Here is a 13,708-nt window from a genome sequence, read left to right as displayed (position 1 = left end):
AGGGAGTACTTTTCTCTGTCTCACCACACAATCCGAGACAGCTTGAACATTGCTACGATGAGCTGCTGACTCCAAATGCATGAGCTGTATATGCTGAATGTAAAGTTTGTACAATCTGTAACGCTCTGTCTGCATGGTGTTAAGTCAATGTTTATATTTATGTGTACGTGACTGACATTATTCTCAAGTTTAAAGGAAAAGCAGAGGCTCGCGAGGCTGCTGGATCCTCTGACGGCACAATGTGTTCAGCCACTGCTACAGATGGGAATCTAAACTCATCGTGTAATAGCTGCACTGACCCCAAGGGTCCAAACATGAATAACAGAAACACAACACACGTCTGGAATTGTTAATAAATGGGAGTGGAAGAACAACAGGGGTCCACTTGATGTCAAAAAGCCGCATCTGGCAACAGATGACAGACCTTACTGCGTTAATTGGCCGAAGCATTGAAAGTGTCATGCAGCGTCTCTGCAGGGCACTGAGATAGAGAATGGAAACCTTAGTGATGGACCCTCCCCCCCCTGGTTATTGGGTTACTCAGATGACCTTTGGAAGCACAATCTAAATCTTTTTAATGCATGAAAAATATTCATTGCAACACTTTTTTGAGCTATTTTTTGCTCGAAAGTGATATTTGATTGAGCCGATTAGCTTTATATCAATGTTGTAAACATTCTCTCTCTTGAACAGCTAATTTTATCGCGAGACCAGGCGATCCTAACAGAGCAATCAGGGCACCCCAGCTGGGTGTACCAATTCACTCTGATAGAGCCCTCTTCCCCTTTAAACACTTTTCATTTTGAGTGCTGAGGGGCTCAAAGGCCAATGAAGGTCCTGACCTGTTATTGGCAGATAGAATCTATAGATATGCACAGGCCTTTGCAGGACCAGAAGAAGTCATAAACATTAAAAAAAATAAATTAAAAAATTAAAAAAAAATTCTAAATTGTGCATGTTTACAAGCTTGATTCATACCAGATAAAGTTTGCACTGTGGGACATATTTCTTGAAGCCTGATGAAAAAAAATCTGATCACCTTCAAGGAAATGCATTTGCTAGGATTTAGCACTGAAAGCCTCTAATTCAAAACCAGTTTCACAATCTAATCCGCTGCTGCTCTACATGGAGCACATAACCAAAAATGAGAATAGATCCAAATGAATTCATAGAAGTGTGCCTATTACCATAATTTGACCTGTTGTTTGTGTACAATATAGAAACCCACCATTGTAGCAGTATATGATCCACGGATAATAAAAAAAAGTGTACAGTGTACTATATTAGTAAGGATCTATATTTGATCTGCTTTATTATTCAGTTTCACAAAACCACTGACAGTAAAATCTGCAGATTCACTCAACTATAAAGAAGGTGAGGTCATCGCACCACCACAATAACACTATCTCCTCTAAAATCTGTCTCTTGAAAGTTTATTAGTTTAAAGTGCATTATCTCATCCTGAGACAGCGCGATCCCGGCCTTCTGGTCCTCCTTACAGATTGTTCTTCTAATAAGGTGAAACAATGATGCGTGTAACCAATTTAAAGTCTTTTATTTTTCCTTGCTCCACAAGCACCACAGACCACTGACAGACAGCGCGATCAAAATCCATTAAAATAAAAGTAAATATGATGCTCAATCTCTTTTTTTAAATCATTGTGGCCAATTCCTATCAGGAATCTTGAAGCAAAGCATGTTCGTGCAATAAAACCTTTAGAAAAATGGTGCCTCGAGGGAATTAAACTGACTTGTTTCATATTGTTTCATATCTCACACACAATAACAATGGATTGAAAGTTGCTGTAGTGCTTGGAGGACCAAAAGCAATCACATGTTCAGATAACTCTCACTGTATGAGGCTTTTCCAGTAGAGTCTGAAGCTGCATCAAAGACATCAATCAATGTTTGTCCACTGCAATAACAACCGTGTGTGTGTGTGTGTGTGTGTGTGTGTCTGTGTGTGTGAGAGAGAGAGAGAGAGAGAGAGAGAGAGAGAGAGTGAGAGATCTTGGAGTATTTCCTGACTTAAATAGCTCTGACATTTAAGTGAGAGGACCACAATAATACAATAAGAGAAAAAAAATGAAATGGCCTTTTGTGGATGAATGGAGATGTAACACCAGAATGTTGTTTATTGGTAACATTTAGCATTCAAACAATGTAAATGAAATCCAGATTGTACTGTAAAAAGCCCCACTAAGGACCATACAAATCACTAATGTGTCACATGGCGGTAGACAACCAGGTTGAAGGGTGGATGGCTGAGAAGTGATACTCTTGTGTGCAATTAGTTAATAAAATTACCACAATGGTTCGTACCTTATCAAGCTTCGCTTCGATTTCTACCACATCGGTCTCCACATCATCAATACCAGCCCTGTGGAAGGAAAAGGAAGAGTTAATCACACTGAATGACACCAACTGTACAAAATGATGCGAGCAAAATCAAAGCAATGCATAAGCAATAAGCAATAAGTTGTAAATATAATATAACAATATCAGAGCATTGAAAAGAAATAAGCCAAGAGGCCAAAGAGAGTTAGCATATGTACAATTATCTTTATTTATGTGTATTCATTCATGAGCTGCAGGATTGTAACATTTACAGTGTCTGTTTATTACCACAATTTAGATTAAGCTGCAATCAGTTAGCACACATCACAGTCGCACAGACTCCAGCATTAATCCCGATGATTAGATTGACAAAGGCATCACTCCTGAAGATTAGTGGCCATGCGGCCGAGCTGCAAAAATCAATGAATGACATCATGCAGAGACAGCTAAGTATCTACAAGGTGAACTGCTTCAGGACAAAGCAGCAGCAACAAGGACTGGTTCAAATTTGGTGTCTGCAAGTCATCCTTTCACAAACAACAAAATCAAAACTGCTTTTGAATTAGCAGCATTTTCATTTCTCAGATAAATGCACATTAAATGTTTAGATGATACGAGGCTTTGGCTCTCAGCAGTGTGTGTGTGTGCGTGTGTGTGTGTGTGTGTGTGGGTGTGTGTGTGTGTGTGTGTGTGTGTGTGTGTGTGTGTCAGGTGGTTAGAGCAAGTGAGGAGGCTTTACAATCCTCCCCCCGGGGTTCATTAGTGTGCACGCAAATACACGCAAGACCACACCAACGGGGTCAGTTGTTATGACAACTCCTTGATTGGGGGCCGCAAGGGCAGTTACTTGAGTTTTGTTTTTGTTTTTTGGTTTCTGACACTAGTAAATATTGTTAATCGTATGTGCAGCACTTTGGAAACACTTGTTTATAAAATATGCTATATAAATAAAGTGGATTGGATTGGATAAATATGCATATACAGTATCCATAGAGGCAAAAGCAAACCTATTCCATTGTGTCAGCTGGAGACTTTTCGAAGCAGCTGAACTACAGAAACTACAGTGTCACACCATCTGCATGTGCACAATACAGCATATATAAATCGTCATATCGTCTTCAACCCACCCGGGCATTCAGTTTGACAGCGGATCATACACATCATGAAAGAAACACTGTGTACAACACCTGCCAAGCCGGTTTATTTTATAAAAGCTGCCTGTGTCTGAACTAGAGGGGACATACACAATAAGGGGGCTTCAGGAACAACATTCCCAGAATTCCTTTCTGCTCCTGAGATTGTCAATAAAGCCCAGAGATAATAATTCTTGACTTGCATCTGTTTCGCACTTGTGTCCTTTTCCTTCATCCCGAAGACACCATTTGCACAGACTCAAGTTTTCTCTATCACAACAAGACACTGACACGGCAAACAGGTGTGTGTGTGTGTGTGTGTGTGTGTGTGTGTGTGTGTGTGTGTGTGTGTGTGTGTGTGTGTGTGTGTGTGGGGCCCTCAAAGGCAGACACTTGTGTTGTTTCAGTGGAAGTGAGTAAGATGGAAAGCAGAGGTGTGTACTCAGTGTTCCCAGTAATTTGTTGCATGCGAGCACAATTGCAAAAGTAAAATTTCTGGCCCGCGTTAGTTTCACACACAATGCACTCCCGTTCTGTGTTCAACTCAGCAGCATCATGTTCTCCATTAAGTTACTTTGAACGGAACACATTCAATGTCAAACAGCTGTTCAATCTGCAGGATAAGCTCATTACAAGCGTGTCGTGTCTCCGGCAGCACACCCTGCCAATAAACACTGACTGACACCCGATGACAAGACTGCAAGGACAGCACTGAACGCAGCAGCATTTCATACCTTATCGATCACACCTTGTAAACCAAGCACAAGATGTGCTGAAGGTTTGATGCATTTAGCATGTTGTCCTGCATCTTGCACGTTGTCATGCGCGTGTAAGCTTTGATGATCAATTTATTTGGAACAGTGTTTGATCTCTGTAAGCTCTGGCAAGGTAAATACCAAACACAACCTCTGAGATAAATGTGTGTCCTTATTTACCCCCTTTGCCTAAAGCGTACTATATCTTGGCCATTAATGCATTTCGTTTACCACAGAGTTATGGGATTAAAGTGAAATGGAGTCGGACTGACTCACAAGTAGGATTGCGGGTAACATAACGCCTGCATCAGGATGCAATGACACCGAATAAAATTTGCGTTTTTAACATTTCATTACAGTGACACAACCCGCTTGTGTTTGCTTTTTGCTGCTTGTGATTCTGAGTTGAAGCAACAGCACAAAGCAGCTCCACTGATGATGGAGTCCACTCACAAGCAGGAGGAGGAGGTGCAGGAGGAAGGGGGATGGGCTCATACGTACTGCCAGCGGTGGCATACTGTACACGGCCCGACATCAGCAGAGACGGGGGGGAAGGGAAACTCACGTGCACAAGCTCCACGTGCACTCCTGTCAGCCTCAACAACTATCCACACTACTCGTCTACAGAGTCTATTCTTGTCCTCCATGCCGTTGCTATATTGTAGCATGAAGCTTGCGTGGCTATCATCTTGCATCTCCTCACAAGAGACACACACACAAACACACACGTCTCTAGGACTCTGCATGTCACACAGCATCACATCCATATCAGCATCTCCTCATGGACCAGAGGGACAGAGGCAAAGGGAATAAGTTATCCGATACCAGGCAAGCTCTGACTCAAAACCTAAACTACTCACATGCAATGATACATTAACGAAGATTCACTGGAACGACACGATGCAGGCGTGTTGCACATCATGTGCCTTGAACAACAAGATGCAAACCTCTAAAACAGCCAGACTGAAGCAGCGATGGAAAACCTACAGGGGAACATTACCCGCTTTTAACCCCCCTAAAAACACACACAGCACCTCATCCTCGAGGCATAAGCAGTCGCTTCCAATGTAAGATTATGAAAGTGTGGTCTGGATTTCTTTAAAGAAAGTTACTGATAACCTGAAAAGTAACCCTAGGGCTACTTTAAAATGTCTCCTTTAATTCTCTCGAAAAAACAGCAACCAGCACTTATTTGGATACACTTAAGTTAAATGGAACTGGAAGATACTCCATAATCTAAACGTTAACACTTAGGAACTAAAAACAATAAGAAGAAATGGTACCGAAATAGCTGAGATTAACTATGGATATGAATATGTAATATTTAGGTCAGTAAAGGATGATTTAATACAGGTATTAAACAGTGTGTGCTGTTGAGAAGAAATTAATGATGATATTCAGGGCAAGAGTTTAGTGACATAGTGTTGCTCCTATTTGAAGACAAAACTTCAGATAATGAGATAAAGTCCACTATAGAGTTTTCATGCACAAAGTGGGATGTTAAACCTGCAACCTGCCAAATTTCATTCTGTTCACACAGCCGGGTTCAGTTCAACAACGATGATGAATAAGTCATGTGGTTCTCTTACTGGTGTCAGAACACATGCTTTCTGCAGGCTCTAAAAAATAACATCTTGATGCCTCACAAAACAAAACAAAAAAACTAAACTTAGAGGGAACTGCAAGTTATTTGAAAGGATCAGTCTGCATGGCACACTGTCACACATATGTGCTTAATCACGCTCAGCTCTTGTGTGCTCATCACACACTAATTAACACACCACTGGGATCAGAGGTGTCAGACGTGGAAGTGCTGGACGGATGCATGTTAATTTGTCACCTGTCAGAGGCTTTGACACTGTGAAATGGCATCATAAATGGATGTATTTTGACTTCAGTATAACAAAGACCACATTTAACAGTGACTCAGTCGAGTGGATCGAGAATGCCTATTGTCTTCAACATAATGGGAAGCCATTTTCAAGAAAATTATAATTACCTATACTACAGACAATTGTAGGTGGGAAGCTCTGGTGTGCATTAGAACTGGATCATCTTGAAGTACATCAAGATGTACAGACGTGTGCTTCAGGTTGACCGGGACCCAGAAACAAAATGTTTCCAGATCACACCCCATCTCCTGGATCTCCCATCTCCTCACCTGCTGTGATCTTATTTTGCGTCTTGGATCTATATTTGTACTTAATAATTTCATTAAAAAAATGTATTATCATGAGAATTTGCTTGCTTTGATCATTTAAAAAGAAATGTAGTTTCTACCCTTTTTTTCTCCAAATAAAATAGTTTTATTTTGACTTCATCTTTTTGTGCACTTCCTGTTTGACAGGTTGTAAATAAACACAAAATAGGACTATATTCTCATTCATAATGCATTTATGCTATTATTATCCCCCACACACATGTTTAGACGCACACAAATGCACACCTACGTGAAAAAATAATTCCTCCTAGAATTACAAGCAGAGAGCTCCATGGCAACCAATCATTGACCCCAATCACCATGGCAACAGGCATCAGCATTACTCACGCTTTTTTTACTGACCAATTTCCTCTTTGTCTGATGTGTCTGCTCTTGTGCATCTCCCTGTCACTCTACAAAGCTCCTTTCTGCTCTGAAATGCAGGTAAAGTCGCTCGTTGTGCTGCATCTGCTGATACACTCGTCTCTGTAAAGTCAGGGTGTCTTGACAGTGACTTAGTGGCTGGAGGGCAACTGGTGATGCATCTGCAGTGCCCACTGCCACAGACAAAGTGCCCTTGAGTTGCATACTGATCCCTTAAAAGCCGCAAAGGCTGTGTGGTCCGTCCTGCTCACTACAAGCATTCATCAGAGCAGGCTATTATTCTCTGATTGATAACCAGACATTTGTCCTATTAAAAATCACATCACTTGTATCAAATCAGCTATTCCTGAATGAAACTACTTTTATTGATATTATTATTATTATTATTGAACTGCAAGAAATGTATTCAAAAAGAAGATGCAACATCAAATTTAGCTCACACAGATCATCATCTTTGTTGATGGGCAGACGCAGGTGTATTTTTTTTCTGGGTGGGGACAGAAACTACAGCCCATCCCTGATTTCTTTGTTCTTCCACCCTAACCCACATTCAGCTCTTTACCATGTTAAAACCATTGTAATCACATTAAACAAACATCACTGCACTGATCTCCAACTGTGTGTTATCAAAGTATTGTTTGTCGTTGTAGAAGAGTCTTTGTGCTATAATCTGAAATAGACTCCCGCTCTTGATTTTTTTTTTTCTCATTACACCACTCTCCCCCACAAAAATCATACCCCCACCCACATCTCTTTGTTTCATTTGTGCATGCCTTCGTCAGTCTGTTGACAATCTGTCTGTCTGCCACAAGCCCCAGTCCGTCTGCAACACCACATTTGTTGGCTGATGGCACAAAGCGGTGTGGTTTTCTTTTGTCTGCTGTGTTTGAAAGAAACACTGTGAATGAAAGGATGAATCAGAAATGCACCAAGCATTTATTTATTGTAAATTACTTGTGCAAACTCAGCTTTTCTCCACTCAAATCTGAGTTTTCATGGCGCAGATCTGCACAGTCACACACTATTCAGGGTGCCACTAAAAGCTCACACACGTGCTGGGACTCAATTAAAAGAACCTCCAGTAAATGATCCCCATACAAACACACACTCACACACAGAGTTGCCTAAACAGACTGCCTTTTCACACCAATAACAAGTCAAGCCAAACACTAGCATCTTATATGTGGTGAACAAAGATGCCTTCATGGCTTTCCCTTAAACGCTCCTCCCAACACACAACAAACATCACACTCATTCCCTGAGAAAACATTTGACTGAGCTGAGGGCTGATGGGACAAAGAGACCAAACACGATGCTGACAAAAAGGACAACCCTCATCCCGGGCACTCGCTTTCTAAAAGATAAAATAATCTGCTCACTCGCTGCTCATCAGCAAAACTCCAAACCAAAACTGCAGCAGCTATTCAAGCACATTACATGAACAATTGGATAACCACTTCCTCTTGCTAAGAGTTAGAAGAAATAACAATTTGTCTTGGTTTGTACAGTTTATATTGTTCGTCCACAAACTATTCGAATCAATATGGGATGAAGGCTCGAGACAGTTAGAAACATTAATGGTTCTGCTCAAAGCAAGGAAAACTTACAGCAAACAAGTTAGGTTCTAAGTGGTAGGCTCTATGTGGCGTTTATTCAGAGGCATTCTGGTTTGACATGTCAACATGAAATTTAAACTGTGAAACAACACTGGAAAATGTTTAGAAAATGATTCACCCTCCCATCCTCCTTTAGGTCAAAGCGCAATTGCAATAAATGAAGGAAAAGTCAGCACACAGCTGTAGGATTTCTTTTTAAATATGGTGGATTAAAAAGATACTGCAGATAGCCCTCCAATCAGAGAAGTTCAGTGCTGGACTGATGACCAGCAAAATCTGCCAATCAAATGTGTTTTTTGGCCATAATGTTGTGAAGTTACATTTATTCTCTTCAGGATGATGGTGGGAAGCTTGTGCTGGCTTTCCAAACTCAGAGAGGAGCTTAAAGGCAGCAGATGCTGAAGACCGTTGACGGTAAAACCACTTCACTCCTCGCGTGCATATTTGTCTGTGGGGTAGCTGCATATCTCTACAAGACCGTAAACTCACTTGTAGTGAGAAGATCCAGGCTCTGTGCTTCCCACCAGCTGTCAGACCACCTGCCTGTGAGTCTCACTAACAAAGAATATACATCCAAATACGATGCATTGTTGTTAAGATTACTCAGAAGCAGTCATTCTGTTTGACACGAGTTATAAACACAGAGGGGCCCTCTAAAATACTTCTGCTGAAGCTGTCTGGGATGTGGAAACGTCATTATGTCATTCCAGAGTACATTCCAGCGGCAGGCCAGCAGGAAGCATGCTGGAAAACTTCTCGTGCTCGAGCAAAGCTGAGAGGAATAATTCTCCTCTAATGCATTGCAACCGCAAATTGACCCAGGTAGAACAGGTTTTTTTTTCCACCCTCTGGCATATACAACATTTTCTCTCCAACCGTTCCAAGTGCGGATGGCAGGAGGAAAAACCGCAAAACCTTGGTCAAGTGTTTTCCACAGGAAGCTGCTGTGCCGACATCGAGAAATGCTACCTGGGTTATATCATCTTTGAGTGAAAGTAAAATCAGTTTGTTACCAAAATCAGTGTGTAAGAAAAAAGAGACAAAGGTTGAACAGTCTGTATTACAAACTCGATTAATCCATATATCCATATAGAAATCAATACAGTAGGATATTCCTTTATCCAGCTGAGATGCTCATGTTATGTACAGCTGCAGCTGTAAAAATTGTAAAAAGGCTGCAAATTGAGTGAAAGGCTGTTTTTATTCATGTGATTTGCATTTTTGTTTGATATATGTGTGAGACTTAACGTTACAATCCAACTCAAGTTGTTTGTTTTAACAAATTTCTCCTGGTGCAAAAAAATACAGTCAAATGTCTGAAAAGCATGTACTCAACCAGAAACTCATATTTTTGGTTATTATTTGAGTGCATGGCAAAAAACATAAATACTATATTTGGTAAATAAGCTGGATGCTTTGAAATCCTGTCTGCTTCAGGCTCGCGTAGTCCTCTCAGGGCACATGATTCCTGCAGCTTGTAGCATGTATGTTTTCACCGATTCACCCTCAGAGGATGACTCTGAGATGGGCAGGGGTCGGCTCCAGCACCCTGCGGCCCTGATGTATAGAAGATGGATAGAGTATGACTTTGATAATAATGCCATTATACTCGCAAAAAGTGAGCTAACTTTCACTGCTGCATCGTTGATCTCTCCGCTCGAGTCAATTCATTTAGAACAGCAGTTTCCTTTATTGAGAAATTGAAGGGACCATTATTTATATCATGTGACTTTATCTTATGGGCCTGAACGTGCACATTTTTAGATTTATAACAGTGGTTAAACATCTGTCAAAATACGAAAATGGATATTGGTGTCTAATACTGAAAAAAACAGTTCAGTACCCAATAGTATTATTGTTTTCCTTACATTTCTCTGAAACATAGGGAAGTCTCTGCAGCCTCTACCCATCGTGGACACACAGTCGCTAGTGGCACACACACTCCAACAATCCCAACAAGTTTTAAATGTGTTAATAGGCAAGCAAGAGCTGGGCCCACTTACCCTTTTGCCCTTCATCCCTGTGAACGGGATTTGTGGCCTTGGTGGAGTTGGCTGTTTGGTTTAATGGAGCACCTCTGAGGATTTGAACACAAGTTCGATCATGCTCCAGTCATCCACAGAGGAATGTGCCGTCGTTAAAGCACAACCTCCACATTGATTTGACAGCCCATATTCTCGAGGGTTTAATAGACAGGAAGTCCTTCCACGACTGACCAACCGATGAGATGTCAAGATTACATAAATGAGGACAAAACTGTGTCTTAAAGAGTATTTTCCAAGAAAACAGGCAGGTCTGTCATGTTTATTACTTAAGTCAAGTGACTGTAAATGCACAGCTCCACAAAACATGAAGAAACACAGTTAAGCTCCGACTTAAAACAGCAGGAAGCCAAAGAAGTAGAAAAGAAGGACTGTGTGCTCATCCAAATCTGTAACCTCTTTAACCTTCGCTGGCCTACCAGTGGGATGGAAGCAGCAGCCGACACGCACACAGATGCAGCTTGCATGAGAAAAGCAGAGGAGGAGGACGCGGCCCCCTGTGGTGTATAAGCACTTTGTTCCCAGGACTCATTTGCTTCTATCCTCTTTGCATCCTCCCAACAAGCAGCCAGTCCATAGTTACACAGGACGGAGGGAGCAGCAGAGCAGAGAAGGCCATTAGACAGGTAGTCAAGCTTCCCCTGAATGACTCCACATTTAGGGTCTCGTGTCGAAGATACAGCTAAATATTTACATCACTCATCTGTCTATTAGTCTGCCAGGCGTAGCGAAGTGCACTGAATGCAAGCAGGAAAAGTTCAGTGGCTATAGTAGCTGAATGTTATCCATTGTGAAAGTAAAAACAATCAGTACAGTCAGGCTGCACGTCCAATAAAGAATACTGGTATACAGTTATATGAACGATGAATATACAATACAATATGAGCCATTGAATGATGGTACTTTGCACATCTATCCTCACAACATCTCATGTTCGCCGTTATCTCTTTGTAGCCAGCGACTGAACATAACTTCAGAAAGCACAGCACGATGCTGTAAAAACGTGCTCAGTATAATATTCATACAGTCATGACTCCACAGCTTCAACAGAGTGTGATGCCAATGACTAACCAAGCTATGCATCACCACAACCCCCACACGCCCGGAGCGGAGGGACAGAAAGAAAAACTGAAATCAGAAATCAAAGTGCATTTTGTCCTCTAGGTTATTTCAGCCCTTTACTTTCCTCTAAGATCTCATTTTTCAGGAAGGAGTGCATTTGTATCGCCAGAAAGAGAAAGTCCACATTCCACGCTGACAATAACAGTCAGTCAGCTCACAACTTGACTGAATCATGCAGAAATATACAGGAAGATTGGCGTCATCGCTCAAGCATGACCAGAGGAGAGACAAAGGTATTAACAAACTGATCTGAACATGTTTACATGTCGGCGAGGGCCGCATTCATTTTCAATTGCTAAGCCTGAGGAGCCGCTTCACACTTCTTTCTTCAAGAATGTGTGACACAGAAAACGCTCACCCTTTCTTTCAGCCCCAAATTGTGCAGATACATGCTTATCTGCCCAGATGGATAAAACAGCACCAAGACACTTTAAACCACAATGACACACTTCGTCTTTTACACATGCTCACATCCAAACACACACTTGGCTGACTGACATGGTCATCTGATCCCATTCATTGACTGCAGGGCATCCAATGGGGTTTAACTGCCAGGATCTGCTCAATATCTTGATTTACTCCATGACATTAGCATTACAATTGTGACTTTCTAAAAAATTACGTTGATGCAAATAGCATTTTCCTCAGAAAGACATTGGGAACGTTGCAATGCTCAGTAAAGAGAGCAAAGCCTTGAGGCCGTGTGTGTTAATATTTGATCGGCTCTCTCTCCCACACTGGCCTAAAGGAGCAGGTTTAAGCTCTGCATTATGGTGTTTATTTATGGAGTCGCATGTATGTGCATTTTTGATGAGAACATGTATGTGATAGAGAAAGACGCCGCCTTGAACCAGCTGTGCACCAGTGGAAAGAAGTGAGTGTCCCTCCTGTTATTGTTGGCAGCTCTGAATGAACACCAGTGCCATAAGCCTCCTGCTGACTCCACAATCAGATCTGCCAAAGAGGAAACATCCACAGATTCTCTCATCTAACCCTGTATGAAGATCCATCCAAGAGTGCCAAACACAGAGAACACCGTCAGTTACCATTTGACTATGGACAACCCACTCACATAAATCAATCATATCCTCGCCAAAAGACACCCTGAGGTCTTGTTTTGCTTTCCTGGAAATATTTCCCAGTGAAAAATGATATGTATGCGAGTATCTGAGGTATTTCCTTATTTTGTGTAGTGAGACCTTCTGGAAAACAAATTATTCATGAAGCTTTTTTTTTTTTTTTTTTCAATTAAAAGTCATCTATGTTAAACTTTGCAAGGTATAAACTCTTCTTTTTTTTTAACTCTCTCGGCCCACAGATAATCTCCAGTCTGCTATAGATGCACTAGGAGGTGAGGTCTAAAGATTCCTGTTGAGAGTGACTTCTTATTAAAATCATAACTATCTGACCATGACTGTCAGGCTGTGCTGTTTATATGTTTGCGGTTCGATGAGGTCTTGGGTCACTTCAGGTTGTCAGCAAACACAGAAAACTTGAGATTGTTGAAGAGTTTTATCACACGATACAAACATGATTATGTAAATAAGCTAAATCTAAATCACAGCAGACACACAGCAACTATTGTTAAGTTTGTTGATTTACTTTCTCACTTTAAGGCCACAAAACATGAATAATGCATCAACCAACAATGTTTACATATATTTATTTGCTAAAATGTTTAGATGGTAATATTACAATTAGCTTAAACACGTAAGGTTACGTGTGTGTGTGTGTGTGTGTGTGTGTGTGTGTGTGTGTGTGTGTGTGTGTGTGTGTGTGTGTGTGTGTGTGTGTGTGTGTGTGTGTGTGTGTGTGTGTGTGTGTGTGTGTGTTATGTGATAACTGAATGTAGGAAAGGAAACAGAATCTGCTGAGAAGGATGGGGAGACAATGTGTGCTCACAAACCAAGGAAATTTAGTTTTCGACAAACATTTATCCATATAATGAAGCCACACAACAACACAACTATTTCAGTCATTGTAATTCTGATTGTCCACTGTCATTATGGCTTGACTGGGGTAATTCATCCACTCTGGAGTTCAGCAGTTAACTGAATGTTGGTTGAAGGAGGTAGAGAACCCACAGGAACGATGCTTTGCATTTCATATCCTTCAGCTC

General features: G+C 41.2%; 1 protein-coding gene across 1 annotated transcript in view; it reads right to left on the bottom strand.

The window, feature by feature from the left end:
- The window catches only part of LOC308129060 (arf-GAP with coiled-coil, ANK repeat and PH domain-containing protein 3-like), a 54,199-nt gene that overhangs the window by 27,188 nt on the left and 13,303 nt on the right, over positions 1–13,708 (bottom strand). The window contains exon 2 of the mRNA XM_080494820.1: positions 2,323–2,380. Coding sequence (XP_080350946.1) covers positions 2,323–2,380 — 58 coding nt within the window. The remainder of the gene's footprint in view (positions 1–2,322; positions 2,381–13,708) is intronic.

Source organism: Blennius ocellaris (assembly GCF_963422515.1).
Source record: "Blennius ocellaris genome assembly, chromosome: 4".
Classification (NCBI taxonomy): Eukaryota; Metazoa; Chordata; class Actinopteri; order Blenniiformes; family Blenniidae; genus Blennius; species Blennius ocellaris.
The sequence above is the reverse complement of the archived record's forward strand: the minus strand, read 5'-3'. Positions and strand labels throughout refer to the sequence as shown.